General features: G+C 38.1%; 4 protein-coding genes across 5 annotated transcripts in view; 2 read left to right on the top strand and 2 right to left on the bottom strand.

The window, feature by feature from the left end:
* The window catches only part of fam49a (family with sequence similarity 49 member A), a 29,574-nt gene extending 27,408 nt beyond the window's left edge, over positions 1 to 2,166 (top strand). For both annotated transcript variants that reach the window (XM_033991147.2, XM_055232323.1), the window contains 4 exons: positions 10 to 89; positions 254 to 380; positions 451 to 521; positions 1,039 to 2,166. In XM_033991147.2, the coding sequence (XP_033847038.1) occupies positions 10 to 89; positions 254 to 380; positions 451 to 521; positions 1,039 to 1,102 (342 nt within the window). In that variant the 3' untranslated portion in view covers positions 1,103 to 2,166. The remainder of the gene's footprint in view (positions 1 to 9; positions 90 to 253; positions 381 to 450; positions 522 to 1,038) is intronic.
* The window catches only part of ints9 (integrator complex subunit 9), a 205,423-nt gene that overhangs the window by 173,388 nt on the left and 7,635 nt on the right, over positions 1 to 24,400 (bottom strand). The window lies entirely within an intron of this gene.
* On the bottom strand, positions 3,337 to 10,587 carry fbxo16 (F-box protein 16). Its single transcript, XM_033990642.2, has 9 exons — positions 10,535 to 10,587; positions 8,035 to 8,143; positions 6,814 to 6,849; positions 6,469 to 6,675; positions 5,886 to 6,050; positions 5,252 to 5,508; positions 4,874 to 4,991; positions 3,653 to 3,869; positions 3,337 to 3,412 (listed from the first exon to the last, which is right to left on the bottom strand). The coding sequence occupies exons 2-9, from the start codon at positions 8,128 to 8,130 to the stop codon at positions 3,351 to 3,353; spliced, it is 1,158 nt and encodes a 385-aa protein (XP_033846533.2). The 5' UTR covers positions 8,131 to 8,143; positions 10,535 to 10,587; the 3' UTR covers positions 3,337 to 3,350.
* fzd3a (frizzled class receptor 3a) overlaps positions 12,034 to 24,400 on the top strand; it is a 28,133-nt gene continuing 15,766 nt past the window's right edge. The window contains exons 1-2 of the mRNA XM_033991059.2: positions 12,034 to 12,142; positions 13,286 to 13,744. Of these exons, the coding sequence (XP_033846950.1) occupies positions 13,544 to 13,744 (201 nt within the window). The 5' untranslated portion in view covers positions 12,034 to 12,142; positions 13,286 to 13,543. The remainder of the gene's footprint in view (positions 12,143 to 13,285; positions 13,745 to 24,400) is intronic.

Below are 24,400 nucleotides of genomic sequence, written 5' to 3'. Positions count from 1 at the left end.
GTTTTGCAGAACAAAACGCTTCCTCTGGAGAACACAACAGACTGCCTCAGCACAATGGCCAGTGTCTGTAAGGTCATGTTGGAGACACCGTGAGTGCACACTTTTCACACTTTTATTTACAATTCTGTTACTTTCTGCCTTAAATTTCCAAAACATGTTATGAAATGAACATATAATCCTGAAGCACATTATTATCCCCATGTAGCAACACACTGGTTTGGGATTGTTTACATGTTTCATTGTCTGATTGCAGTGAATACTCGTCCCGGTTCAGCAGTGAGGACACACTCCTGTTCTGTATGAGGGTCATGGTGGGGGTCATAATTCTCTATGATCACGTCCATCCCAACGGAGCATTCAACAAGCTCTCAAAGATTGACGTAAGCACACAATGTTTAAAACAGACCCTGTAGTGTTTGGTATATTTATAATAGTTTCCTCTATGTGCAGATGAAAGGCTGTATAAAAGTCCTGAAGGAGCAGCCCATAGACAACGTAGAAGGCCTTCTCAATGCCCTCAAGTATGTTTGGTTTGTCATCATCTTGGGATAGTCAGATCTAAAATCAAAACCATCATCTATTGAGAGCAATTTCACTGTTATTTCTTTAATATTATTTTGCTTTTTGCACGCAAATCAACAAATTGTATCACTTCCCAGTAGGTGATATTAATTGTACTATCCAAATCAAGCATATTCTTTTGTCCTCCGTCAAAATTTTTAAACAGTAGGTTTCTTATATTACCGCTGATTGGTTAGTAAGTAGTAGGGCTTGCCTCATTGGACAGTCAGCAAAAAAGGTTAGAAGTGAATATGCATCAACTCTAATCATTTGTAATTAGGAGACAAAAGTAGCCAGTCAGTCCAGTTTCTCTTATGTTGATCTAATAATTTCCTTTTCTACTTCATATGCTGTGACCCAACCAGTATGGCTGCAACGCAAACTAAAATGTTCATATGTCGATTATAATTAGATTTTCTTATTTATATCATCTCAAATGAGTCTTGAAATAACATTCACCTTTTTGTTTCTGCTCAGGTTCACCACAAAGCACCTGAACGACGAGTCCACTCCCAAAAACATCCGGGCCATGCTCCAGTAGTGTTGGCCTTTTCTGCTTTTTTACTGTCTGTAAATGGATTTGAAGAGGATTCGTGAGACCTCAGTATGATGTATATGTTTACATTATTTAAAGATGTTAATATGTGTGGATCAGTCATTCCCTCCAACTTCTTCACTCTCTTTGGACTTTTTGAAAAAACAAACCTGAAGGGCCTCTTACGGTTGAACTGTTGAAGCACAAATGATGGACACCAGTCAGCCTTATGCTACCAGTGTATAAAACCCCCTGTAGTCACTGGGCATATTATTAGGTACACCTCTTATAATCTATTTACTGATATCAAATTAATGTGGCACTTACAATTGAGTAGCCCTTTTTGGCAAATAGATCTGATTTAGTCTGATTATGTTTAAGGACTGTTTAGCCCTGAATTTAGGCCTAATTAAAATGCAATATGTAACTTTTCTTGTGGAGATTTTAGCACTCGCTTGTCTCCATGGAATGACATTGAATTTGTTTATTTCTGCATTTATTCAAAAGCTGTTTTTACAACATGAAAAACATGATTTTTTTTTACTGTGAGCAGGCTCGCATCTCCACAGATCTGATCTGTAACTTGCTAAACCTTCCATACAAAACTTGTGGGCATGCATGTTTTTTGCTTTGCTGGTATTTGCATTTACAATTATTGGACCAGGTGTACCCAATAATATATCTAACTTGAATCATTAATGAAATACTTCTGCCTTAGATCTCCTCAGTGTGATTTTATACAGTATTCTCATTTGATGCATAAAAATATGTGCTAAAATATATATTGGTTGCAGTAAAGGGCTATAATGTTTAAAACACATTATGGATTTATGGTTATGACTTTTTATTGTTCAGCAATCAACCCCCATCCACTGTGAACACAGAGCTTTGAATGAAGAGGTGAATGATGAGTTTATATTTCTCTATACAGTTTTATTTAATCGTACATTGCTCTGATTGGTTGGTTGTGTTATGTTTTAAGTAGCTTTCTAAACCTGTCCATTTTTGTATCAAATGTTCTCTAAAAAACAACCAAAAATATTCCAAATAAATTACTTTTTAACAGTGAAGATCTGGAGTTTTTATACATTTATACATAAAGTAACGCCATAGCAATGCACTAGCAAAATATTTGTAACCCGCTTGCATTTGATGCACCCTTTTAATTCCAATGGGACAATCAGATTTTGACCACAGCACAGCTGGGGAAACTGTTCAATCAGGTTGGCGAACAGGAGTAACTAGCTAAAGGACTTGTATAAATATCTCAAAACTTCAATACTTGATGCTCATTAAGTGGTACATACAAATAATATGTTGGTAAACAGTTAGGTACTGTCCTTACAGAAGTACCATGCTGGCAAATTGTGCATGTATTAGGTTAATGGGCAGATGAGAAAAAAAGGTTCCTCAAACAGGCATAAACAAAAACCATACAAAATCCATGTAAGCTTGATCTGTGGAATTCTCTAAATAATGAGGAAAAATAATAATATGTCTATTTAACAAAGTTACACATAGTTACTTCTTAGCAATTTGCCCTTTTCTTTGCCTTTTTAAGTTTTGACTCTAGCAGTATCAACCCAAATACAGTGTTTTATTAAATATACATTCCCGACAAACAGCAGTTAGTCCAACCATGACACTTCAATTCGTGATTATATTTTTTCCTAAATTCTCTAGGTTGCGGAGTAAAAGCTGTTACGGATTCTGTCATTTTGCAGTTCTCAACAAGCCATTTGTATATTCACAGTATTTTCACAATAATGTATTCAGTCTTGTTTATGTGATATTTACATATTCAGTACAAGCGTGTGTGTTTTATTTTGGAAAGCGTTGTGTATATATGACATAAGAGGAGGATTTCAAAATAAAGGTTCTGCCCTGAAGGATTTACACAACAAATGTTAACTGTAACGATTTTGTCTGGTATTCTGCTCTGATGCACTGGTTTTGTAAAAGGCTTTGTATTGGGACATGTGTGGATTTGCAAATAAACATCATTTTGTATTCAAACCACTTTATTTTCATTATTTTCTCCATATTACAAAATTATTTGAAATGACATTACTGGGGCTATAGAGTGTGTTTTGAAAAATACAGTTTTCAGGGCTGGTGTAATAGAGCTGGATAAGATTTCTGTTGGGGGATACAGTCAGAGAGACCAGACTGAGATGATTTGGACAAAGATAACGGTCAAATGCCTCATCTGCTCTGAACTTGGCTGCAGTTCCTGTAATGTCCTGATGAGGCGTCACTGCTCTGTGTTCAATGTACTCACAGTCCAAGGTTGAATGAAATCTAATAATGGTGCACCTGAAATACACAAAATGAAATAGATAAATAGGTTCCATTAAAATTCTGAGGCATAGGTATTTTAGAGAGAAAAGATGTAGTGACCACTGCAAAAAATACAACCTGTTGAATCTATTTTTTTTTAGTATTTACAGCAAAAAATCATGACATTAAATTAGGACCATTTTGTATACCCTTTAGGCGCATATGTTTTCTTGTAGTGCATTCTGCAACCCTCCTGTCTGTGGGGGTGGTACTCACTGGGGACACTGCGATGTGATCTCTGGGCGGTCCGTAGACCTTGCAGGCTCAGTCGGGGCACAGAGGACCTGACGGGACCAGGACGGACCCCTGCATTAAACTGGGACTCTCTCAGCAGCTTTTTCACTGACTCCTGTGCACTGTGAATCCTGTGCTCTGATTGGTCCAGAGGAGGTGGAGGGGACGGAGTCGGTCTGCAATTGGATGACAGGAACATCTGCACAATAAAAAGGGGATACTTTTGACCATTAGAGTTCATAAGGAAAATCATTACTCGGTGCTAAATATGTAACATAAAATAACTTTTATTTGTCCCACAATGAAGGAATTCTGCAACAAAGAGTTCAAGAACAACAGAAAAATAGAAACAGCCAATCAAATCAGACTTAGATCTAACCAATACAACTAGAACATTAGAAATAGTTTGAACAGAGTTAAGATACAAACAGGTGTGAGTGCTGAAACCAAACCAATGTGCCAACATTAAAATGCCTGAATATTTTGCTAATATACCTCTATACCGATCAATCAAAATTGTGATTAAAAAAACGGTACTAAACTGGGAATAGAACAGGACCAAACCAAGCCTACACCAGGACAAAACTAGGCTCGAACCAGGACCAAACAAGGACGAGTAAACACACTTTTAATTATTCACAGATGGGCTTGTGTTGTGTTTTCTATTGTAATAAATGTCTAATAGGCTTCATTGATGTAGACCAATCAAATTCTGAAATGCAACGTATTTATCCCTCAGATCCACTAGTTGTCTTTGTATATTTCCCTCTCTGTTTTCCCTCCACATGTGTAAAGTGATAATTACAGGAGGCCGATTACAATGATGATTCAGAGCAGGGGGAGGCAGAGTTCATGCAGAGGACACAGCTGTATGAAATATTCTGAGAGAAGATGGCCTGGCTTTGATCACAGCGCACTGGGATGGTTTTGGTGAGGTTTTAGTGAGGGATGCTGTGATTAAAATTCTACTGGTTATGCTATGTGATCAAATATTCAGGAAAAATATTTTACTAGGCTAATGTTTGGAATTAGGGATTTTAACTGTCAAGCTGTCATCGTACAATTTTATTTTCTACAGGATACTTTTTAAAGTTCAGTAATTAGTTATTTTTACCTTCAGTCAATCTCATTCTGACAGTTTAATGGCCACTATATGAGTCCCTTAAGTGGTATAGTGTCAATCTATTTCATGATTTGTTTTACCAGAGATTTGGCCTTGCGCAGCTTGTAATGGGCTTCAGTCAGTGTTTTGCTTCTGAGCTCTGGTTTGGAGGAGTGGACGGTGGAGCTGTTACACTTTGACGCTGGTCTTTGGGTTTTCCTACAAAGAAACAGTTGTAAAATAAAGTGAAACATCATGATCCTGGAAATATTGGACAATCTTGGGGGTTAAAGTTACAGTTGCAGATAGAGGTTAAGATACCATTAATACCTGTATACTAAGGCTGAATCATTTGGAAAAATATCAATTTTTGTTTTTTCTAACAATCTAGTTCACATTTTAAGCCAGAAGAATGCAGGATATTTTGTTGTTTTGTGGAGGAAAAAAATTCATTTATTTATACTTCCTTGGTCACTTACGTTGTCCAAGCTTCAGTCACAGAGTGCGGGTTGTCCAAGTAGTTGAAGCGTACGATATCTCTGGGTCTGGGGTCTGCGTCTCTCCATGGAGGCAGAGACAGAGACGACCTGTTGGCTTGTTTCTGTTTTCTTGTGGAGCTGTTTTTGGACTCAGGATGTGGTTCACTGAGGAGAGCATCCTCTAAACACAGTTCTTCATGAGGACTGTCAGCTGTGGGCTGATCTGTGCTCTGCTGCTGCTGCTGTGTCCAGAAGGTCTGAAGGAGAGGATATACAAAACTATGAGGTGGGTAATAGACAGTTGCATTTCCTATTTACAGACCCATTTTTTATTAAGTAGTTTTTCATCAAGTAGTTATTTGGACAGTTATGTTTTACTTCTAATTGAGGAATAGTGTTTTGAATAGTAATATTGAGTAACTTTCTTTTGTTTGTTTTTTTAACCGCACTGAGATTCATTTTAAAGGGATTCCTGGGACACTATGGCACATGCTTTGAGGAAACTTATGGATGAGGACCAACCACAACAGTCCTCAATAGGAGAAGTTACTCTGCCAAGCCTAAGGCATAAGCTGCATGTTTAGAATGACTAACTTTTACTTTCAAATATTACAGTTTATTACATTCTCCAAACCTGCATGGCTGCACTCCTAAGCCTCTGCACAGTGGAGATGTAGTGTCGCTTCCACACATTCACTTCAAACTGAGTCGGGCTGAAGTCCAGAAACCAGCCTCTCCTCAGACACTTAACCATCCACAACTGGTCTAAGTCCACTATGTTCTTCCACCGCCAACTTACCTGAACAAAGCAATATTTATAAAGTTCATCATTAAGCCAATAATGACAACAAGACAAAGATTTGCCTTTCCATGGGTTTCAGAGAGATGAAAGTCCAGCACCGTTGCCGTAGCAATTAACTATTCAAAACAAAATATTGATTCAAATGGGCAAAAGTCCTTAAGATATAAGATATAAACAGGAAGCTGAAACCCATGAATCTTTAATAGTAATAATAAGCATCAAGTTACTCAAACACTGACTGACTAAACTTGTTAATCTTTTAAAGTAATCAGACGAATAATGAAATAATTTGCTTATAATGTGCTCATACTGTGACTCACAATTAATACACAAAATAAAAGGGTGAATAACATAACAGTTCATATTATTCAAGCAGAGCAAAGGTGTTGTGTGATAAAATTACTTTGATTTGTACCTGTGCACAGCGGCAGAGACTGCGGGGGTCCAAAAAGGAGAAGATGTAGAGACTGAGAGCGCGGGGCAGCATGCAGGTGAAGTCTGCGGCCTGTAGAGGGAGCCGTCTGCTCAGAGTGAGTCTAAGGAGCATCAACTGGTCTAAAGAACAGCTCTGGATCAGGTCCTGGAGGATGGTCTTCTTCTGACTGTCTGTCCAATTCGAAAACTGTGCACAAAAGCATATCTGTGTAATCCCTCATTCATCCAGGTCTGATCGGATTTTTTAATTCTTTTGCTATGTGCACAAAAACAACTTAATCGTGATAAATCAGATCATATCAAAAAGGGTATTTAGGACACTTACCCATTTTGACAAAAGAACTCGCCTCTCTTCAAAAAGCTGGATATAAAGACACAGAAGTTAGTATTCAAACATTTTACATATTTTAAAGGCTGTGGAAGTTTTCTTGATTTTACTAGGGATGGGACAAATGTCTTGTGGCAGGAGATTTTGTTTGGTTCAGCTATATTTCCAAAAATTAAAACTAAATCACACAATTTATGTTTTATACATAAATTATGTCAAAATGTCTCATTCCTCATCTCATCTTGTGTCTCTTCCCACCCCAGTATTTTAAACAATTCATGTTAAGCTAAATATGTTTGTTTCCCTCACAGCTGCACTGGACCGATCTAATGCCCCTGGGGCCATTGTCAGGAGAGGGGGCAAACTGAACAGACAAGTGCCCTTCTTCACATCTGAAGACTGGAGCACCTAGAGCAGACATGTCAGACTCAGGCCCGTGGGCAAAATTTGGCCCTCGATATAATTATATTTGGCCTGCAAGATCATATCAAAATGTATTAGAGCTGGCCCACTGGCTGCTGCGCCTGTATAGCCCATGCACCGCTAATACTACGAATCCCAGAAAGCTTTGCAAACACGTTGGCGCCGACCCATTAGCATCTGCTACCTGTCGCCTCACTCAAATTGAATCCACCCCTTCTGAAAAACATGCAGATGTTGTTAAAATGTTTCAATAAATATTTAGTTTTGCCCGCAACTTAGTCCCAGTTTCTAGTTTTGGCCCTTTGTGAATTTGAGTTTGACACCCCTGACCTAGAGGGGGGATTTAATCTTTTGTGTTTGCATTTTATATTGAATAAAGTAAGAGCTCAGTTTTTTACAACAGCTACTCCAGTCTCCACTATTATTGTCCTATATCTTTTTGTATTTGTAAGTGAAGTATTAGTAGTATTAGTATTAGTAACAGCTAATATAGATAAATACAAGTGCATGCCATATTGACGTCTAGGAATTGTAGAAGTGAATATAACTAACTATACAACTATAACTCATGATAAAGTCTATGAAACTTGTGTAAACTCTAAATCAAAAGGAAACATCTTGTGCTCTGTTGGATCTAGGCCAGAATGTTCCTTATAACCTCCTGAGTCAAACATAAACTAACATCTGATAAGCCTTTGAAGGGACCCCCTTTTCTTAACATTAAACATTTTTCTACAGCTCTGTGACCTCATCTCTGATTGGTCAACTGTATCCTCTCTTGTGATTGGTTGGTACCTGGCTGTTGGAAGGTGCGTGGTTCAGTGGGGTCCATGCACTTCTCTTGGTCTGCAGTTTGGCACTGTTTACGGAGGTCTTTGGAGCATGTGGCATCTTTCTGCACAAACTATAGATCAAAACATATTTACATAACTTATATATGCGTAAACATTTCTGCAGTTTAACTTTCACTTGAGAATAAATAAATCATAGTTTCTTTCAAGCCTGAACCAAAAGCCTGGAGGAGTGTACATTTACTGATGTTATGTAACTGTGCTTTCATCTTTCTTCTATCTAAGGATTTAAACTTTGGCAAAGTATAAGTAAAAGGTCTTGGACAAACAGATTTTTTCATTTTTGTTTTTTGAGGTGAAATGCGTACAACAACATTATTATAAAAAATTACAAATGTTAGGATGAGCACCTCCATTGCAGCTTTAATTACAAATACTACTTTTGATATTAGCCGGTTTTACATCATTTTTGGTAATGATTCGACTGCTCTTTTTAACCAAGAGTTGCATTGTGATGTGACAAAATTTGCATATTTTTTTCATCAGATGACCTTTCCGCCACATTAGACAAGACAGAGTAATATCTACTTTGTGAATTGAAGATGAAACGTTACAACAGGGCCACTATTTGCCCCACTAGTGACATGTGCTGAATGTGAATTCTGTGCTATGTATGAAGTGTACCAGTCTTTCCAGAAACAATCAGAAAATGGTGACCTATATATTCAGTGTGCTGTCAAAACATGACCTGAACAACTTAATAGAGAAAATGTATTACTTTCTATGATTGAACCAACCTTAAAGAGCCCATATTAGGCTATATTCTAAGTTATTCTATGCTATAATGCTGTTTCCTCATCAAAAACATACCTGGAGTTGTGTTTTGTTTCATTCACACATGTTTAAACCTGTATATTTAGACTGAGTTCTTCTCTCAAACAGAAAACACTCTGCTCCACCTTGTGAGGCCATGTGGTAATACAGGAAGTGCTCCACTGTGTTTTTAAACTCCATACACCGTCACTAGAATCATTTGGATCATTTCAGCCTTGGAATTGCCAATCTCTACTGAAATAAAAGTAAACGGTAGCTGCTAACATGAAAACTACCACTTCATGAAATCACAAGGTGGAACAGAGAATTTTAAGCTTTGGAGATATAGACAGACTAAAAATAAAGGGTAACTTAAACATGTGCGAATGAAACAAAACACAACTGAGTATGTTTTTGATGAGATAACAACATTATAACATGTCTTAAAGCTCACAGGAGTCAATTTTGTGTAATATGGGGCTGTTAACAACATAGACAGAAGCCACCACAAAACTTCCCTGTTGTAGGACAAGGCTGTATCTGGGATAGTCCAACACACGTCAGCGGTATTCAACTCACCATTAGTCGTCCCGGAGCAGACAGAATAAATCCACTGTGTCCCTGTGCATTCCCCGAAGGTTTTGTGTCTCTTAAGTCTTTTCCATTATCTCCTAATGCAATGTGTGTGTGTGTCCTAGTGTGGAGTTTACCTGTGACCATGGAAACAAGACAGACAGAGGGAGGGGGGTGATGGGTGCTGTCACATGCAGAAGGAGGGGGAAGAGAGGGAGAGAGGGAGGGAGGGAGGGAGAGGTAAGAAGTTGGGAGAAACTAAAGCTGGAGGAGACAGGGTGAGATAGTGTTGAGATGTAGAGGAAAAGATTGGAATAAGGGGGAGAACCAAGGGGAAAATGTAATTGAGAAAGTTAGATATGGGAATAGAGGGAGAGGGAAAGAGAACAAGACAAAAATATATCAGAGGGAGAAAAGAGTGAGAGAGTGGGGGGTGGAGAGAAAGAGAGACAGAAGGTGAGAGAAAGTTGAGATGGAAAAAGATATTTATATGGGAGGCTGAGAGAGGAAGGAATGGAAGAGATAGAGTGGGAGAGAGGTTGGGAAAAAGATAGGAAAAGTGCGAGAGGGACAAGAGAGGAAAAGGGTAGAGAGGAAAAGCGAGAGGCAGAGAGAGGAGGGAGAGGGAAGACAAGTGCAGGCACCAGTTGCTAATGATGACAAATGTAGTGCACGAGGTCTGACTCTGCAAATGACCAGGGCACAGCGGGATTCTGGCTCCCGCCCAAAATGAAATGGGAATAACATTAAATAGCTACAATAATATTCTTTTGTTAGATTTGCGGAAAGGGTTTTGCACCATAAAACTGAACGTACAACATAGAATTGTATCTAATGTGCGGCATAAAAAAACAAAATCTAATAGTTGAAATTAATTTGTCCTCTCAAGCATGTCTGTTACTAAAGCTATGGGCCTTAGATGGGGTGATTCATACAGTTTTTTGCAGCTATTGAGGTAAGAATGTGATACCTGCTGATGGTGCAATGACATTTTACAACTTTTTATGCTGATTTTATGAAAGCATCTTCAATATGCTGCCATATAGCATAGAATAATCCAATTAGATTAAAGTTGGAATAAATAGGCCAAGTAATAATAATGCATAATTTCTTCATACCACGTTTTTGTTCAACTTTATGACACTTCAGTAAATCCACATTAGGCCTGTAGTAACCTTTCTGGTCAAACAAATGCACTGGACTGGCAGGTTTTTCCGCACGTAATCCGTCTGTTGTGTGGCTGTATAAGCGCTTTTTCGGCCTATTTCGAAGGCAGCCGGCTGAAAGTCTCACCCAGCAGGCGCAGAAGTTTCCCATTCAAAGCGCTGAAAGCCTGCTCCTCGTCTTCGGTTGGGCGGTCGCGCTCAACACACTAAAAACCTGCTGTGAAGAGAGAGAGGGGGACGTTACGTTACGCACACGCACCACCGGAAATAAACACTGTTGTTTCAAAATAAAAGCATCGCAGCATTTCATTGGTTAAATGCCGTTTTATAATGGTTGTTTGGATTTTCAAGCAGCACAAGTTCTACATCTGGCCAAAATCAGAACTAAAAGGGTATATAAATCAGACTGAACCAGCCAGACCTAAAATGAATCTAAACCATGGTTAAGGATGTTCTAAAGGAGTCTCAAACTTGCGGCCCGGGGGATAGTTGCGGCCCGCGAGACAATATCTTGTGGGGGAGCAGAACAATATGAAAGTTTAATGTCACTCGTGCTGTGTACTCCCGTCACAAAAGATTTAACAAATAACTTCATATGTCCATAAAATCCACAAGAATTAACATATTTCCTCATGTATGTTGAAAACAGCGATGACGTTTGAGAAGATTTTAACAAAGCCGTGCCCAGACTTTGCCTCCTGCGGCCCCAGATAATTTGAGTTTGAGACCCCTGTTCTAAATAGTGATACAACCACTTGAAAACACTCTCTAAAACAGCGGATGGCCACCAGAGTTTAAGAAACACTGCTATAGATCAAACAGTAGCATTCCGATTTCTGAAGCTCTAGAAACACTATTACTACAACACCCAATAGCCCATGGCACGACTAACAGACATCTTAACTGACTGAATGGAGAACATAATGCTATACTATCAGTTAATCTACACCTAATTAGCTAAGAGGCCCCTAAACAACAAATACAAGAGCCTGGTGTAGCCCAGAGGTCAGACAGAGGCATTATGTGAATGGGTTAATAGCCTCAGGTACTAGGGGCCCAGACATATAGGTGTAATTACAATCAGTCTCAATAAATACACAACAACAACAACAAACAAAGCAATAAACGATGTTAAGTTTCACAAATGACTGATGAAAAAAATAATAATAAAAATATATATATATTTTTTTTTACCATATATGCAGAGAGCAGTGTTGCATTTGTGACATACGCAAAATTGAGCTAAAATTATTCTGTCAATTTTTACACATTAAATCGTTTGCGTTTAAAATTTAACAAGGACAACAACAGCAACAGTTTTTCTTGGATTTTTGCTTTATACCGTTGCTGTTTACCGTTATATTTTGAAAGCGTTAACCGGAAGTCATGTAAAAAGTTACGCCGGTTTGACGCAGAGCAGAGCCGGGAGGAGATGGAGGAGGGGTCCGGAGGAGAGCGGCCGATCCGCGGGAGGAGGCGAGGGACATTCACTCATTGTTATCAACTCGCACAGCAGCGGAGACCTCCATACTACACGTGGATTTCTCTTAAAACATTCAGGTAAGCTTATGTTTATCCTACTGGTTTTTATCTCCGCGGGTATGGCACGGTAATTCTAATTAGTGAGCCTCCATCGCTGCACCGGCTCGCCGCGCTCTTTAGCCCGGCAACAGCGCTCCTTCCCCGGCTACGGTTGCCACGCTCACTATCAGTCAGGATGAACAACCGTCATCTTTTGTTTCTGACGCCCTGCTTGATGCTCGTTTCATTAATTACACATTGCTTGGTCATTAAAAGCTTATAAGAGTGAGGGGACCCGAAAACCATCCGTAATACGCGTTTAGTAAAGGTAAAAGTAGCTTATTTCATTGGGAATTTAATTGAATTGACTGCTCGGAAGTAAGGAGGAGCCCGAGGAACAGGTATGCTAACAGCAAGGCGAAATTAGCACTGCACATCAAAACATTACGGGTTTCGGTTGATTATAATTATGAAATAGATGCAGGTGTGTATAGAAAGGCAGTATGCAAATTGTATATGAAAATACAAGGCTGGGTTTGGCTTGTCATTGAAGGACATCCGCTGCTCTCTGGTCGTAGGGTGTAGCCTGCTGCTGTGATGGAAAATGAGATGAACATGGTGTTACTGTTTTAACTGACCGCTATCTTCAACCACATGGCATTTATAGAACATATGGTTGAATGTAACAGTGTAAAATAATAAGTGAACATTGTATGAAACTTTCCAATATCCTTATTACAGCGTGTGATATTAATAATACATATCACTTACCTTTCAAATCATTCAGATGCTACACTTCCTCTTGAACTAACTGTCAAAAAATCTGTTTTTTTTTTTTTTTGTTTTTTTTTTTGGAAATAAAGAATGATGTGGTGGTTGATCAAAAATAGATTCAATTACCTAATAAATATGATTAAAAATGTAAATAATTATGTTTTTTCTAATTGGTTTATTTTTCTACAATATCTATTTGATGTAATTGTTTCATTTAGTTCCATTCATTCTGTTTAATGTTTTATAAAACAATACAAATAAATAAATATTTTTACCAAATATGGAAATCTCTAAATGTAATCGTTTTGGTCAGAGGTTTATTTTTCACTAAAATAATACTGCAAATTCCACCAAAACTAATCAATGTAAGTTATTAAATAAGACATAAAGACTGTGTTCTTTCCACAGGGGCTGGCCATTGTCTCTGTCAGACGCTCATCATTGATCTGAGCTCTGTGTCAGCGCAGGGTGGAGTATCTGCAGCCTCTCCCGTGTGATGGAGTTTTTCTGACAAAGCCATGGATGCTGCCAGTTTAAACCATGGCCACACTAAACCTCACATTTCAACACAGACTGCTTCTGTGTGAAGTGAAGAGACTACTGGACACTCCTTAATATTTCCTCTCAGTAACAAACCAAGATCTTTAGCTGTACAGGCCAGTCATCATGGGTCTCCTTTGGGTGCTGTCCATCTCCATGCTGGCAGCCTGTGTGGCCATTCCAATGGACGCTGCTGCTGGAAGCCACAGCCTCTTCACCTGTGAACCAATCACCCTCCGCATGTGCCAGGGTCTGCCTTACAACGCTACCTTCATGCCCAATATCCTCAACCACTACGACCAGCATACGGCCGCGCTCGCCATGGAGGTACAGTGCCTTTTATACACTGCGTTATTGTCCTCACATAATGCTAATTTCCTCATAGCCAAAGTATTTGTTTGGGTTGGGTTTTTTAAATAAGCTTTGAATTTATTTAAACAAATTTGCTATATCTTCCTTCACTCTTTGATTTCCAATGAACTGCCGAGGCTTAGTTTAACACAGTCTTTGAAAGCACCCTTTGGTTTTTAATGTTGACATTAGAGACAGAGCGACATATTGGTTGGCCGATATATCTGCCCAATATTTGGACTTTTTTTGTATCGGCTGTCGGCCTTAAATCTCCAGCATAGGCCGATATTTTGTTTTGGTCAATCTGCTGTCTAAAAAAATACACACACAGCTTTATATTAACACTTCAATATGAAGCGACAGCTGCACAAAACGTAACTATGTAACTCTCTTAAAGGTTTATGGTTAAAATGGCTTGGGGGGAGTTTGTAGTAAATTTAAATTGCATAATATCTGGAAAATAATATAAATCAGCCCAAAATATCAACCCAAAAATATCCGAAGGGCAATAGGCAGAGCTTGACCATTGCTCTGTAACAATCAGTAACGGCATCAGCCATGAAAAAACCCATATCGGTCGATCTCTAGATCTCTAGACATGCAACTGATGAACACTTTGACCCAATACTTCTTGTTAATGTAACATTTATAGCCATTACCATTGATTTAATACTATACTTACCTCAACCAAATTGTTTTAAATGAATGTATCTGAACCTCAAGACACTTACTTGAAATCAAAATCTATTAATGTAATATATATTTTGTATTTCTTAATAAAATACATCTTTTCATATTGTCTGTTTTGGTATGCTGCTTGAACATTGCCCTTGACGCATACTTAATTGTCAAGTGCTAAGGTCAGAAATGTTTTATTAATGTTCCTTCTCCATTCAGTCTCCTATCACAAATTGTATCTCACTTTGTGAAGGCTTTCTATTTGACTTGTATGTTGTTGTCGTGATTTTATGAATAATATGGCAGATTTTGATGGTTGGAGGACATTTAACAGTTAACCAGGGCTGAAGGCATATTAATATACGATGATGGTTGTTAAGATTATATCATGGAGATAAATGGGGAATAGCTGTTTTTTTCGGTGGTCAGAATTCTCTACGTAATACTATTATTTTTTTGGGTATATCAAAATTAGATTTCTATATAGACAAATGTATTTTGATAGATCAGTGAACAGACATTTTTTCCATTTCTGTCCTGGCACAAAGCACCGTTTTAAAGGGAATCTATATATAAAAAACAGGAAGTATGTGGGGAAAGTGCACGCACCTCTCCAGAACAACAGCATTCTTCTAAAACGGGGAAGTTGTCAGGTAGTAGAGATGTTACAATACAAAAATATCTGTCTTGATTTTAATATTGAATAATGGACTACTACTACTTGGATAAATACTGATTCTGATACCACAACAGTAATAAAAAACACAATTTATTATAGGAAATAGAATGTGATTTTCTACATTAAATCCTAGTACTTCCTTTTATATTCCCATATGGCCTTATATCTGTGTAATCCCTCAAGTAGGTTCCCTAGTGGTCCATGGGCGTACACAAGTTTATGTGATCTTATAGTTGTTCTGATACAACTTGGGATCATTTTAAAGCTATTCAGGAAAGGTTAATTTCTATTACGTGAATATGACTTTTTAAATATTGATACTAGTTTTAGTATTGATTACTGTCTGATTTTCAGTACTTTTGACATCCATACTAGGTAGTAACTAGTTAAGCAGTTGTGTTTTGGGGTATGGCAATGTATCCATTTTCCAAGTTAGAAGCTCTTTGTGGATTGGGAATTGGTCTTTGACTATTTGTCCAAACAATCTGTGTGTAGTTTTAGTATTTGACTGGAACTAAACTGTTGTAACCAAAACAGACAGTTACAACTACTTCTTAAGTGCTTTAGGACAGTTGTTTTGACAATGGATGTGCCTCTTGACATGTGATACTTTTACTTTTACTTGAACTTGATCTGTAGTTTTCTCCCATTTGTCATGAACATCACCTCCCACCAACACTACTACTACAAGTCTGAACACATTAACCTACTTTAATTTAACGTTTCTGGCTTCAGGGCACAGGGAGTATTATCAAAACATCAAGCCAAAAAATTAAGTTTTAATATTTGTTCCTGAAGGCCTCGAGCTTTGTTCATAATTAAAATGGTGGTGTTGTCTCTAAGCTATGGGTTGGGAAAAAATGCAGATCTTGACTTGATGTTCTCCCGATAACAATGATTAAAATAGCTGTTCTTAAACGTGCCTGTTCTGATTGAGCTTGTAGTATTGCAGTAATTGTGAAATGATAATGGTATAATTTTGATATACTTAGAATAACGTTTTCTTTGAGCACTTTTCTGTGAAGAGGGCATTGCACAAAATGCTACTTTACTATATCCAGTTTCTAGTTAAACGGCTGTGGCGGATGAGTATCTACTAAATTCAAGTTTGATAAATTGTAGAAAATAATCTAAATCTACCTTAAATATCAGCCCTAAATGTCGAGCTTATCGGCCGTTGGTTGATTTAGATTCTAAACAATCGGTATCATATCAGCTATGAAAAAACTCATATCTGTTGATCTCTAATAAAAAAAAAGGTGTTCTGATTATTGTGAAATGAAACAAGTTTACAGTTGACAACTGACACCAACCAAACAACAGCAAAATCCTTAATTTACTTTTATTCATAATAGATCACTGTTGCAGTATGCAACCATCTTTATGAACTCAAACTTTACGAATAATAAATGAGACATGGAATGACTTATTTTTCACATAAAATTCTCAGCATTATTGTTTTAAGTATAACTGGTATAACTTACTGTGACCACCTGAATAACCATAATTAAAGGTTAACCAAATAGGTTTGGACATCCTTAAATGTAGCCATCTTCAAAACAAAACAACATTTTTATTATATATTGTTAAATGTCCCTCTCTAGTCAAAACTCTGCAGTTTATACACCACAGCTTTTTAGCCCTCTTTACATAACAGGCTTCCAGACAGTGGCTAAACTGTAAGAGGCGATTACTGCTCTCTGTTGCTGGATTAGGGTTTGTGTTTGGCTTAGTTTTATTGTTTGGATTCCTCAGATTATGTAGATTTCCAGTTGACATTTAAAGCTGGGTTATCCTCTTTCAAATCTCCAACATTTAAACTCAATCTCGGAGCAGATGTATCACCTCGTTAACCTAAGCCGACTTCGAGCAATCATCGACCCAGCTCTCACCAAATGGCATCCTCTGCTCTGTTTGCTGCTCGGAAATCTAAATTTATCCATGTTTATCCTGTTGCCCGGTGTCAAATTTCCACTATAACTTCCATCACTGGTCACCTCCGAGGCTCCGACCTCACTCCACATAGGCCTGTCACGATAATTACTGCATCGACTTCTAATTAAATATATGATCGAAAGAACTATACTTTTCCAGGCTCAAAATGTGTTGTGTGTCGCTTTTCAGTTCACTCTTACTTTTTACAGTATTAAGCCCTTATGATGAACACTTGAGCTGTGGTTAGTTGAATAATTAACCTAAAAACCAATTATAGATGCAAAACTAACTACTAAAGTGTTAAATTATGATATTTGTTTATTTTTTTTATTTATTTTGTTTATATTTTTACTGCCACATTTTTTACAATATAGTATACAAAAAAGTTCTCTGCTATTCTGCTGCTTTAGGGCATACACAGGTATAGTAGTAGTAGTAAGTAGTTTCAGTAGTATTGTTTACTGTGTTTATTTTACTATAGCGATATATCATACTTCAAAATGTTTTACTGTGACAGGCCTCACTCCACAGCCAGGCCCAGCAGCGGAGAAGTACCAGCTGATGACCTATACCATCGCACAGACACCAGAGGAGAGGCAGAGGGCCATGTGTTGTGAAACTCTGGGATTATGTAACCTCTGAATATGCCCTGCCCAGATCAGGATAACAGCTGTGATGCACACTACTACCATGCTCTTATGCTCATTCAATGCCCAATTTTATTTAAAGATATACTATGTAACTTTTCTGGTGGGTCTTCCACCTGCGTGTCTCCATGGTGATGCTATTGCTTTGCCTGGAATGTCTCACACTGTAGTTATCCTGAGCAGGAATTCACATAATTTTTCATAAGAAATGTACAGTAGAGTTCATTTTATCTGACCACAGTTGCATATAGGTTTTATTTATGTTTTAAAATCATGATTCATGTAGTAGTGTTGTTTTAGTTGTTAATAGATTAACTATTAACGGCTAAACAAAAATAAGAATAACATGTTTGTAGAGGTCTAACTATAGAGGTGGCACATTTTAGACCAGTGAAGGAGTATATCTTAAAGGAGGTCTACCAAGGCATTTGCTTGCAATATGTTATCTCCTTTGATGTACCCACTGTTAATAATTCAAAATATCCCAAAAGATTAGGGTCAATTTAAGTTCAAGGTTGTTTTTCTCTTCTCCTAATTAAGTACTCATCGTTAAGGGAATTTTTAAAGAAGTGCAGCGCATGTGGGGTAGTATTTTATGCAGTTAACTTAATTAGCCTAAATGGCTTGGCTTGATTTTCGCTTGGTTATACTTTTGATAGTTTCCTTTTTTGTTTATATTCATGTTTTAGCATCTGTTTTGTTCCCAATTTTCTAAATGAGAAGTTAGGACTGGCCGTTTTTTTCCTCGTGTGGATCAAAAACTATTTTCATTTTGATTATATTTTGACAAATTTTGCCATTTAACTAAAATGTATGTCAAATTTCTTCCTCCGAAGTATAAACTCTGCTCCAACCACATTGGCTGTAGACCCCCAATTATAATGGCCCAAGCATATCACTGACAATGAGTAAACTAATGATCTGAAATCTCAGTCTCAATTAAAATTCTATTAATTACACACCTGTATGAGAAACCATGTTTTCTGCAGTGGACTTGCAAGTTACAGCTCCATTGCAGAAAATACTTAACAGGTCCATAGCTTTGTTGTTGTTGGTTTCCGGACGTTTCATCCTTGTGTGGGTTCCGGTGCACAGTCTGTGCTCTACTGTTTTTGATGGTGTTCACTTCCATTAGTCATGGCTCCACCATTAAGACTCTTTTAGCGTCTGCAATCGCTCAACGGGTTTTGGAAAACTCATGGAAAAGGTTTCAACTGAACAAGAATGTGGCTCTGTGTGGCTGCTGTTTTCTGATCCACTTCATGGGAGAATTTAAAGCTTCTAAGATGTTGAAGGCGACCAAATGAGAATTGACAGTTGATTTGAAAGAGAATTAGCTCGAGTGAATGGCCATGATAATGATGATGAATGCCCCACACCATGGAGAAACCGCACTTGGACGAGGACCAGCGCCTGCCGTCTCGGAGTTTTGTCTTAAACCTCCTGGAGTGGTGTTCTTTGGGGTTTCTTTAACATGTCAAGCTTTCATGGCCTATTGAATGTTTTGGGTAAAGTGGGAGCAATTTGTCTTGATATCGTTATAAACTCTATTTTATTGTCACTACGAGGTTATTCTCCAATCACTGGCTGCTCTTCTGCTCATGGCCATTTTTCATCTGCTGACAGGACTATCCTCCCCAAGCCTGAAACTCAAGTCGATTTCTCTGCTCAGAATCTGTCATTGTTTAGCTGTCTGCTGACAAACAAAGAAAGCAATTTCAAAACAGGATTTTGTGTTGTGTAGCTCATCCTTGCTGACCGCCAGATGACCTCGCCATCGAAGTGGGACAGAGCCTTGAGGCTGGGAATTGGCTATTTCTGTGCCACAATGATACTGTGCCATATTCACATCACACGTGGCATCATGGTGAATAAACCCGACATTACAAAACATAGAAGACATAAACCTGGCTGTAAAACTAGGGCAGCTAGATTAAGTTCATTCAAATTGAAAACATGATTTGATTTGTCATAATTGGCAAATCTTAAAAACTGCAGTTATTTCAGTTACTTCTACAAACAACTACAAACTCACTCTAAAACCCCATAAAATTCCACATGGCTGCAAAAGTGAATTAATGCAATATAAGATCTTAAAAGGTCAAGGCTCTTTTTAACCGAGTATGCATCTACTGTTATAATGTTTATTTGAAAATGCTGAAAGCTTTGACATTTTTATACTGTTTATTTGAAAATGCTGAAAGCTTTGAAATTTTTTTTTTATTTTGGTGGCTTTCTAATTTGTGTAGAAGAACAAGCTGCAGAGGCAGACAGAAAGCTGCAGATCGTTATTGCATCAGTTTGATAAAAGCGTTTACATAGAGCCCCAGCCAAGCCACAAATCACTTTGATAGAAGTGAGATAAAACATGAGTCATACATAAATGTTGATATGGGGGGATTCACTCATAGCTCAAAAATCTCAGTTTCTCATCCACTATCCATGGAGTTCAAAGCGATGCAAATTTGAGGCTGTTTTTTTTGTTTTGTTTTTTTTTTACTTTTAAATGGTCCTCAATATGGCACCTTTTAACAGGAAGTTGCAACCCATGAATATGCTGTAGTGAGGATATCATCAAAGTTTAGTCCGCTGTTGTATTTAACCTGTCAACTCCCGTCCATTTTCTCATATAATCTGGATCTCAGGTTCACATCACGTCCTGATAAACTGTGTCATATTACCCTGCTATACAGAATAACCCAGATACTCCACCCTGCTCTGTGTGAAAGGCTTTATGAAGAATAGAAGTGGTGTAAGTTTCACTAAAATGCTGATGAAGCTCTCTGACTGTGCGTAAAGCTACAAAAAGTAAAGCATTTTAGCTAGCTCTTTGTGTGTTTACTAGTGAAGATGTTTCCTGGCACTACACGCACTCATAATATGCTCTGATAAGTCCCAGTCAGCGTGACCCTAGGTTTAAAAGACCGCATTGTTTATCTAATGTCCAACACGATGTTTATTGGCTGTACGAGTAGAGAATCCTCAGACTTATCCAGCCAACTCCAAACACAGAGATGTTCCACTGTCAATGCTTTTTCAAATTGTCCCTTAGCAGTGAATGACACGGCTGACTATCCTCCAACACCACAGCTACCCCCCCGCACCTCCTCCTTTCTCTTTTGTCCTCCCCCCTCCCCCGTTCGCACCGGTCGCCCAGGAAACGCTCCCAATTGTGCCGTTAACAAAAGCAGCAGAGAGCTTTTTTTTCTCGTCCCTTGCCTCCCGGGAGGTGGTCTCCTCCGCCCTGCATGGTGACCTCCCCGAACTCTTTCCCGGCTCTCTCCTCCCTTTTCCTCCTCCTTTCCCTTTTACTACGGCTCCAGTGATGCACCACTCGTCGTCATGGAGAGTGCTCAGATATGCAGAGAATGGCCGAATTTAAAGGGGATGGCAGTGAGAGCAAAGCAGGTGTAGCAGATTTAGCTGACATAAGAAAACATGGTCAATATAAGATTGCAAATCAGGCAAAGAGGTCTATGCTGGACCCATTACTTTTTTACTTTATATCTGTTATAAAGTTATGGAAGTTATAATTTTTTGCATTTTTCTACAGATAATATTGCTTTTGGTGTATGGAATATAAAGGTTGACATAGTTATCATATCAGCTATTTTATCTAACTATAACTACTTTTAATAACTACAAGCTATAAGCGAACTCTCTAAATGAAAGATTGCAGAAAAACACTTAAAGTTTGAGGGGGTTGATTCATAAACCCCTGAAATGCTAGCAGAAATTAGATCATGTTGCTGATAATACCAAAGTGATAAACTTTGTGTTGTTTGAATGCAAAAAAGGGGTGATGATTGGTTTAAAACAAACTTTTCTGAGTAGCATATTCTTGTCCCGTCTCCACAGAGCTTCTCTCAAATATGCTGAGAATGGCAGAAGTAAAGTCTAAGTGGAAATGCTGGTCTACAGCGGGACGAGGGGGGTGGGGGTCAGCACAGTGCAGTTGTCTTTTGTCAAACATTCATCTGTCACAGCATCTCCACAGCTGACTCATTAAACACTAATTACTTTAACATTAGTGGCTACATGCAGCTCCACCCTCTGGCATTAATAAATAATATCCCAACTAGCTTCAAAACCGTTTTTTCTCCAGCACCAAATTAAGTATTCAACAGTTTAGGATTTGGTACGTGACAATCTGATGCAGTTCACGACAGTGGCTTGGTTGTGGTGACTTTAATAAACAAAGATAGTTGTCCTGTTATTGATTGTCCTATTTTGTTTTGCTAAAAATCGGTTCTTTATTTGATTGGAAGGTGTATTGAATGCTGCTATACTAGTTAGATTCCCTTGCACTCTGTTATTGCTTGTAAGCTTTCATGTTAGCATGTTTTTTTGTTTTGTTTTTCATTTGGTAGTATTAGAACTTGCAACAGTTAGTATTACACATATATTGCAAATAAATGACTATGTAACTTGCTGTTGTTAGTCCCTAACAGCAACAGTAAATTTGTGATGGCATATTATGTAATGTAAAGTTGTACATTTGAAGCTCCATTTATTCAAAAACCACCAGATTAATATCTCCTCCGTCGTTGTTGACATGTTCTAACTCTGTCTGAGCCTGCCTTCTCAACAACACGATATTACTCCACATTTTAAGGCAGTCAAAAATCCCCTAAAAAAACCCATGAATTCTTAATGAAAGGACTCATGTTGGGGCCAAAATTACATTAGCATACAGCCCCAGGCTAGCAATCTTGTTTATTGAAGACTTGATTCTTTCTCACCACTACAGTCAAATATCGATTGAATCAATGATTTCTCAGCTGCTTTTACAAGTGCTTCCCATGGAGAGGCTGCAGATTTGTGACAAGCCATATGTCCCATCCCGTGTAATAAAATGGCTGAATGGAGATCCTGAGGAGATGGAGGAGGGGAGCCAGGACCGAATATAAAAATAGAAAATGTTGAATAGAAATGAATTGAAAGAGCAGCTCAGTGTAGCCCATATATTTATTCAAGCGTCTCCTATGAATCCTCTCTTGTTGTGGTGTGTACTTGTGTATACTCTGGAGCGTATCTATTGCCTGCGGGAGAGGAGCAGGAGAGAGGCAGGAGGATGCTTAAAGTGAATTAGATCATGTCTGCTGACAGGGTTCACCGCTGAAGTAATAGAGCGCTACATACATGCATAAAAACATTGGCAGTGCAGTCATAGACGAAGGAATACACTGGTCTGGTGGCATTTGTCAGATGTAGTTAAGTTTATGTATTGTGAGTTTTATTGTGGAAATTTGTCATGATTTTGTTCAGTGTTGCTTATTTGTGCTAGATCATTTTCATGGTTAATCTAACTGTCATGGTAATATATATTCGAATATAAATGTGTTCTCTAGTCAGTCAAGTCCCTCAGGCTCAGCAGCGAAAAGGTAAGAATACATTAGCCAACCTTTTCAATACAAATGGTCCGATGTTTTTTTCAGCCAATACCAATTTTTCACTGGTGTTGTGACTGACATATTTTATAATCCATCTGAAGTTTAGTTGCTGTAAATCTCCAAAATGAACTTTTGACTATCTACAAATATAGGCCAGATATATTGGAGATATTTTTTCTGATGCCTCAATTGACCTTATTCCAGAAGTTGCCGCCATTACCATTTCAGTTGTATAATTTTGCATAGGTCTATCGATCTCAGCAGACTTAGGAAGATGTTTTCCAGCCACCCAGAGAAAGTGCATTGTTGAGTTGTTGGTGCATATATTGAACTTTATATAATATTTTTTTCTCCATTGAAATGAGTGCGATTCTCAATTACGTGGAAGTGCAAAAACAGAAGTGCGTTATTATTTTTTTCATTTTAAGCTGCCATTTCATAATAATGGCACTACACTCTGTCCACGATGTCCCTAACTCAAGTGTTTTTCATGTATGATAATGTAGTGAATGGAGGTCGTCTCCAGAGATCTGCACTCACTACTGCACAGTGTTTCGGCTCGGAGTGTAGTGTAATGTTACTCCATCTGAAAAGAGACCCATTCAAGCAGCTTGTTCTTCACAGCCGCTTTTCTTCAACCTCAGAATTGTACCCACAACCTCTCCTTTCTCCCTCTTGTTTACTGAAGGGTCATTGATGTGGGTGTGTTTTTGCAGAGCCTGGTGTTGCACAAAGAGAAACCGCTCCAACTATAGTAACAGCTGGGTTTGTAAGGCTGTCGCAATTAGAGAGAAAGAGGTGTAAAATGAATAGGCTTAAAAGAATGACTATAGGGCAACTATTACAGTAATACTGTGGAATATCAATGTTAATATCAACGTAAATCGTTGTACCAAAATATTGTCTTACTATTATTATTCTCAAAGGGAAAACAAGAAAAAAAAATCTTTACGGTTTTTCAGGCAACGTCGTTTCAGCCTAATTTGTGGTTTTATAGGATTATAGGTTAAGTATACATTTTTATGTTTAATTTGAACTATCAAGAACAAAGTACAAAAATGCAAGAAGAGACCATTGCATTTATTGTTGTTCATAATTCAATTCTGGGTATAACTGACATGTCCTTGCATTAATTAAATCTTTACAACAAAAACAATAGACTCCAAATCTCATGGTAAGATATTATGACCATATGCCTCTCATGGTATGATATTTGGGGACTGGCTAACAGAATTGCAGAAAGGCCTTCAAAATCCAAAGAACTAAGTGGTTATTTCTTCATGCTGTCTGCACTGAAACA

The sequence above is a fragment of the Periophthalmus magnuspinnatus genome, chromosome 24 (genome assembly GCF_009829125.3).
Source record: "Periophthalmus magnuspinnatus isolate fPerMag1 chromosome 24, fPerMag1.2.pri, whole genome shotgun sequence".
Taxonomy (NCBI): Eukaryota; Metazoa; Chordata; class Actinopteri; order Gobiiformes; family Gobiidae; genus Periophthalmus; species Periophthalmus magnuspinnatus.
The sequence above is the reverse complement of the archived record's forward strand: the minus strand, read 5'-3'. Positions and strand labels throughout refer to the sequence as shown.

Coding starts and splice junctions, on each gene's coding strand:
- fbxo16 (XM_033990642.2), bottom strand. CDS start 8,130: ATGCCACATGCTCCAAAGACCTCCGTAAACAGTGCCAAACTGCAGACC. Junction 6,850..8,034: donor ACGCACCTTCCAACAGCCAG/GTACCAACCAAT, acceptor CTTTATATCCAG/CTTTTTGAAGAGAGGCGAGT. Junction 5,509..5,885: donor TTAGGAGTGCAGCCATGCAG/GTTTGGAGAATG, acceptor CCTCTCCTTCAG/ACCTTCTGGACACAGCAGCA.